Consider the following 6,885-nt stretch of genomic DNA (forward strand, 5'->3'; position numbering starts at 1 on the left):
GGGGGGGGGGGGGTAAGCTTGCATGTGGCAGCAACTACCACTGCCATCCACCACTGTGCTGCCACTGCTCTGCTTCTGGCCACGCACCACCCCCAGCCCCCTGCTGCTCCGTGTAGGGCTGCCAGGTGTACACTTATTAAAAAAGGTTAAAAACCCATGGTCTAGGTCTTTAAAATCTTAAGCCTACTCTCCAGCATATCTACTACTCCCAGCCCCCACCCAGCTTGGTGTCATCAGCAAACTTGCTGAGGGTGCAGCACTCTGTTCCATCTTCCAGTTACTCGATGAAGATATTGAACAAATCCAGACCCAAGACCAACTTAATGTCTAGTCAGCAGCCAGTATCGAGTCATTGACTACTACCATCTGAGCCTGATGTTCCAGCCAGTTTTTTATCCGCCTTAAAGTTTGTTCACCTAACCCATACTTCCTTCATTGAATAAACTAGAGATTTTATTGAATCACTAGATCCCTTAACACAAAAACAGCATATCTTTATAAAAAATATGGATTCAAGGCAGAAGTGGGAAAACTCCCTTAACTTTTAGTTAAGTTTTTATCACAGAGCAAACATTCAAGGATTGCAAGTTGTTCCAGCACACATGCCAGAACATGGCACGTGAGGCAGTTTTCCTTGGCATACCACAGCTGGGCCAGGCTCTGGGCAGCCAAGAGGCTGCAGGTAGACCAGGCCCTGTGGCAGGTAGCAGCTGCCTAGAGCCCAGGCTGGCTGCAGCCAGGAGGCTACAAACAGGTGCATGGAGATCCGCAGCCCCGGCACTGGCTGCGGTGGCTGTGTTCATGCCTCCAGGCACAGGGCCAGGAAGGGGCCTGGGGCAGTGCAGCCCTGGCCCTTCCTGCCCCCTCCCATCTGCCTGGAGGCATGCGTGCAGCAGATGCCACCATTGAGCCAACACTGAGACTGTGGATCCCAGCACAGGTGTCTGCAGCCTCCTGGCTCCCTGCCACAGCCGGCCTGGGCTCTGGGCAGCTGCAGCAGGTGGAAGGCAGGCTGCAAACATCTGTGCTAGGCTCCAGAGCCCTGGCACTGGCTCTGTGGCAGCAGCTGCTGCATGCATGCTTCATGGCACATGGTGGTAAAAGGGCTGGAGCAGCCCCATCCCAGCCCCTCCCCCACCATCTGCTCAGAGATGCATGTGCAGCCACCATGAGCAATTAGGATCAGGCTCCCCAGCCCCACCACCTCTGGCATCCCAAGTCAAGGCATGGATGAAGGCTGGAGTGTTTTGGGCACTTCAGCCAAAAACATTGCCAACCCCTGCTCTAGCATCTACATATCTTACAAAAACCTAGTTACTTGTGGTAGCTTTTGCTGGAGAACAGTCACTGCAATATTGTGCTAGTGTAAGGGAACCAGAAAGGAAGAACAAACTGTGTTTGGATTCATGTCTTGCATTTAACTTATCCTGGGAAATTTAAGCAAAAACAAGCTACAGAGAAACTAAAAGACTAGGAGGACTTACTTAGATAGGTTATATTCTGGATACAATGTTTGAGGGAGAGGGGCAGAATTAGATTTCATAGACACTAGTGCTGGAAGGGACCCCAGAGGATCAGCAAGTCCAGCCCCCTGCCCTAGGGGCAAGAAGTCAGCAGAGATCATAGGATCCCAGCAAGATAAAAAGCCTTAATTTATCAGTAACTTTAAGCATCTAGTGTATTTGCCTTCTGTTTTACAAGCCTTTATCATATCCAGGCTTTCTTTTACAACAACTAGAATTTCTTAAAAGAATCTTAAGCCTGTTTAAACCTGCCTCCTGCATTTGGGGCTTTTAGGAGAAAACCAGAGATGAGCTATCAATGTCATATTCATAGTATGGACTGGTTTGCTGTCTCAGTTTGGTTGCGACTCATCTCTTGGTTCAGCTAGACTTGAACAACCCCACAAAGGTTAACAACTTTAATTAAGGGTTTCCTGACATTTGTTACCCACGAATATTGTGCTGCTGCCATTATCAGAGGTCTGGAGTTTGGTTTTTTTTCCCCTTTAAATACCTCTTATCTGTTGCTAGTAGCATGTAGACACCTGTTCTTTGGTTCAGTCTTCCTTATGTCACCATGAGGGTTTGAAAAGGTCATGCAAGGAGAAAGATGGCTATCAGTGGCAGAACACTTGCACTGCTGCAAGAATACTTAGTGTACCATTGCTTTTTAACAATTGGTCACCGTCACTATTTTTGAAAGATGCACATTTCTTTGTTGTGGGGGGTGGTCTTTAAATTTAACACTGTCCCTTTTCCTGATTAACTTTACTTAATTGTTGATAAGAAATTCTGACTCTTTTTGGCTACCTTGCCAAATCTGACTTAACTTGGCCTGAATCATCTACCTCCACAGAAGCCAGGCAAAAGATAAGTGGTGATTATTTGAGGCTGAAATGGATGGATTATAAATTATTCCAATCGCTTCCCAAGTCTCCCATACATGAGACATCATGTATGTATGTATGTATGTATATGTTGCATGTGAGTGTGTGTATCATATGCACACTTTAATGAATCTGTTATCTTTCTTTCAGTTTGGACCACACATGCTGAAGTCTACAGGAAAAATGAAGACACTAATTGAAAAATCTTAGTATAGTGTCAGTACAGGATAGACTACGTATTTAGCAGTTTCTGTTAGTCAGTGCTATGTAACAAGTGTCTGGTGTTAAGTGGTCTCCTACAAAACAAAGAAATATCAACGTAAAATAAGTTTAGTGCCTTTCAGTTTTACAAGTTGAAGGGCTGGAGGGTACTTGAAGGTATGTGGCTTTTAACAAGGGTGTGGAAAGTGAAAAACCCATACTCAGGTATTAATCCTGTATTTAAAGTCTTTCATTCATCATTGTAAATGCATGGTGATTATAGTTTATTAACACTAACTTATCTCTGCAAATTTTTACAAATATAAATGACAGCCTTAAACTAGTCTGTCAAAATGGTAATGCTGAGGGTGAAATGCCCTTAAATTATTGTGACATTTGTTACATAGCCATTACTTGCACTATAGTGTTTAGTCTGAGACTAAGCTCATTCGGAATCTCGTGTTGAAATTCTTTTAATGTGACTCTTGTATTAAGCCCAAAAAAGCATAAACTTCTCAACCAAATGTCAGACTATTTCTCCTTCCTAGTAAAACTGAGTAGAGATATCCAAGTAAAAGCTTGAGTATTCATGAACTGAAAAAAATCCCAAAGGAGCAAGCTTCTTGAAGTCTCTCAAATGGGCCTGCAGAAGGCAAACACTGTAGGAGAGAACTGAACAGCACAGCTAAGACAGTGCATTGAAGATGGATTTGATCATGAGCAACAGGCTACAGCCAGAACTGACCTGTCCCACTGCAGTTCTGTGAGTGTGAAAGAAGGTAAAACAGCACTGTAAGCTACAGTGTTTGAGAGAATGTCAGGGTGTGTGTTAGCAACCCCAGAAGTTTGGGAGTTAGAGGTATAGAAGGGCTCTCCCTGAACAGAAGGGATGTGTCAGTTGCAGCTTACAGCTTTCTTGTATGCTGCGATTTTGGCTACAGCCTGATGGTTACAGAACTGATGCATACTTTAGGCCCCCCTGGGCTCAAGGTGGATTTCCAGCAGCCAGGAATAGCTGCTGGAAATATTCAATACACAGTAATATTCTGACCATGCTTTCTGCACTGTCAGCTCCAGGAAAGCAGTTCTGTAATAACTGCTGCACAGCTTGAGTTGGTGGAAAAATCCTCCAGAGACATGCCATAGTAGCTATTTGCTGCCAGACCAGCATAGAACTGGCATGTTGGGGGGAAGACCAGCTGTGGCTATATTTCTCCATGCATTTTTATTTCAAGGGGAAAAAAGTGAAACTTTAGCCCAGGTGCATCCTGCAGGCATCAAGAGAACCAGAGAAGCAAATCCACTACAAATGTAATTTGGTTTCAGATAAAATAAACTGAAAACAAGGTCTACTTTGAATGTAGCTTTAATTAAAGCTGGATTAAATAGTTGAGCTGAATTGCAAGAGTTCCTTAACTTTCACTATCAAGTAATAAAAAAAAAAAAAAGCATTTCAGCAAGGTACAGAACATGTTACTCAGTAAGCAGGGACTTGGGTAGCATAATTTAAAAGGGTGTCATTTCTGATGCAAAATTTTTAAATGATTTTAATGGTAAATATTTACTCCACTTAAAAGTTCTGATTCTGAACAGCTGAAGTCCTTTTACCATGTTCTTCTGTAGGCTTAAAACTGTTCTTCAAAATCACAAACTACTTGGTCTCACTATTTTGTATTTAAGTGGTTTTAATTTTTAAAAATAAAAATGCTCCCTTGGGAGAGTCTGTCATGATTGTGTACATTACTTCCTATTTACAAAAAGCCAGAAGCCCTTGGGAGCAGAAGCATCATGGACCTGTGACAAAATGCTTTGTACGTGCCTGAAATGGTGTAAAAGGTAGCTAGAAAAAGCAGTATATTGACATTTGACTTCCAGGTATCCACTATTGGACTCACTGTTCTTAAAACTGCTGCTCCTGCAAACTCTCCTTCACTTAACTAGCAGCTGCCAGTTCTACAGGTCAGTTACTATAGTTGCAGAAACACAAAAGTGCAGTGAATTAAATTTGAGTACCTGGGGTGGGGCAGGTAAGGATAGGCAAACCACAGTAGACTGGAATAGAGGAAGGTAGCATGGATGATGATGGGGAGAAAAAAAAGTCATGACACTCCTGGGGCTGTATTCTAGCACCCCCTCATAGCCTGTGCCTTTGCATTACCCACCTCTGCCTTAGTTATGCCAGTGTGAAAACCCTATCAGGCAACTCTTTCAAATGTCACTTCCTACTTCAAGTAGTAGTTGTAATTGATTCACTTTTCACTATCACTAGATCATCCAGTTTTTCCTTCCTCTTCCTAGGGCACCAGTTTTATTTTCCTGTTGGTGTTTCTTATGCTATTCCTGGTGAATGGGGTCAGGTTTGTGTGTTTTTACCTGCTGCTTTTTCTTAAGAGGCTTCCCTAGCAACAAGTGAGTGGGTGTGGTATCTGCATTTCTCTAAGTTGCTACAGAGTCCTTATTAAGCTCAGCTCATGTGGCCCGTGTCAAAGTTTACTGGTAATCTTGTATTTACTCCCAAATCAGGATAGATTCTGAAAGTGTCTGGGTAACTAACTTAAAAAGAATAAGCATAGTCCTACTTTCAAGTCTTTGAAGTGTAAGTTCTCATATTTAATCATAGTAAATAGGGCTACAATATTTACTGTTCAAAACCACAACCATTTCCTCACTTCATATTAAGGGTCATCTTATGAAGTGAATCTCAAAGGCCATTCTGTTTAGGCACACAGAGACATACAAGTGAAATGGGCTTGCTTAATGTTTCCTTGAAGCTGCAGGTGGCTAGTACTTCTGAAAAGCAACACAAATACCTTTGTTTGAGATCAGAGGTAAGGTGCTGTTTCCCTATTTATAAAAAGATGCAAAACCGTAACACCAAAAATGACATACAACTTATTCATGGCTAAAGCAACACCCTGCAGGAGGGTGAACATGCACAGAGTAAAGAATGCGACTCTACAGCACAAACTGTAATAAAAAAAGTAGGAGGCCTAAAACTATCCTGGTTTAAGTTCCGCTTACCCTGGGGTAACTGGGCATGTCTACATGGGACATAATGTGCAGTAGCCCAACAGCACTGCACAGAAGCACATCATAGCAAATGGCTAATACACTGCTGTGCAGTATTAGGCTACTGTGCAACAGCATCACCAAAAAGATGTTTGCTGATACTACAGTGCAGTACCGTAGTAACTATAATTGCATATACAGGTACTAAATTAAATGAACAGTAAGTACTGCACATTAATGAATGTGTAGATGCACCCACTGTATATGTGAATACTTTCATAGTACAGTAGCTGAGACTTATTTTACCCCACAATAACTTCATCATACTCACACAATATACATTTTTCTACTTCAGAGCATACAAAAGCAGCTAATAGGCCATATACAGGAAGACTTGAACAACTATTCAAAATATAGAAAATACACACTGTAGATGGTACCTTCTATAGCCAGCCCTTAGTTCCAGATACTGATTTCTTACAGTCAGGGGCTGGTTTGCTGTAGAGTTAGGTCTTTGGAAAGAGTGGAAGCAGCTAGCATTCAGGCTAGATCAAACTTAGTTTGAAATTCAAGTTTTAAGTTAGGAGGATTTAAGGGGCAGGGGAAGACAGCTTCCTTTCATGTTATTTAAGCCTAATGATTTAAATAAGGAAAGGCAGAATTATATAGGAATAGAGGGCCTGAAAGTTCATTAATCTGTCCCAAAAGTTGAACTCGCACCCTGGAAGGGGAAGTACTAGCAGTCGGTTACAAAGTACCCACAGAGCCTATCCATTTATCTGTATACAGATCTGTGACTTAGTTTTCTCAATGGGTACAGGGCTTGCTTGCCCTTCCAATGACCATGTAAGCCTGGGGAGGAACTCTCTGTAAAGAAAGCTGTAAATGCCCTAGACAGTCCAGTTCACTTTGGGAAATTCTCCATGCTGGGCAATTCTATTCTGTGCAACTAAAATCCAAACTGCCACTTAGACCTGTGAAGGTGAAATAGGATTTAGCCCTTACTGTGCACCAGGAGTTCTGTAGTAAGTTTCTGGTGGTGGGTGGCAGCGCTCTGTCCCCACCTGTCCACATGTACCCCCTAGGAGCATCCTGCATACTCCCGGTTGGCAACCCCTGCCCTAGGGTAGACAACTCAGATAAACTGCTGCAAACAGTTAACCCTCTTGGCTCAAGTCCTGCAAGAATTAGTGCTGATGGGTCACCCATATCATACAGAATCATCACATGTCTCTAGCCAAAGGAAAACACTTTGAGAAGGTATTTGTGATCATACTACAAGAAGC

The 6,885-nt window shown here is 42.7% G+C and overlaps 1 protein-coding gene and 1 long non-coding RNA gene across 6 annotated transcripts in view; both read left to right on the forward strand.

Annotated features, from left to right (window-relative positions):
• Nucleotides 1-4,318, forward strand: part of MTFR1 (mitochondrial fission regulator 1) — a 46,872-nt gene extending 42,554 nt beyond the window's left edge. For all 5 annotated transcript variants that reach the window (XM_019527733.1, XM_019527732.1, XM_019527731.1 and 2 more), the window contains one exon: nt 2,540-4,318. In XM_019527733.1, coding sequence (XP_019383278.1) covers nt 2,540-2,599 — 60 coding nt within the window. In that variant the 3' untranslated portion in view covers nt 2,600-4,318. The remainder of the gene's footprint in view (nt 1-2,539) is intronic.
• A 2,278-nt stretch (nt 4,319-6,596) lies between these two features.
• LOC109304926 overlaps nt 6,597-6,885 on the forward strand; it is a 7,657-nt gene continuing 7,368 nt past the window's right edge. Inside the window, exon 1 of the long non-coding RNA XR_002099507.1 lies at nt 6,597-6,859. This is a non-coding gene — a long non-coding RNA (uncharacterized LOC109304926). The remainder of the gene's footprint in view (nt 6,860-6,885) is intronic.

This window comes from Gavialis gangeticus, unplaced genomic scaffold, assembly GCF_001723915.1.
Source record: "Gavialis gangeticus isolate Ggan-Ray unplaced genomic scaffold, GavGan_comp1, whole genome shotgun sequence".
In the NCBI taxonomy this organism is placed as follows: Eukaryota; Metazoa; Chordata; order Crocodylia; family Gavialidae; genus Gavialis; species Gavialis gangeticus.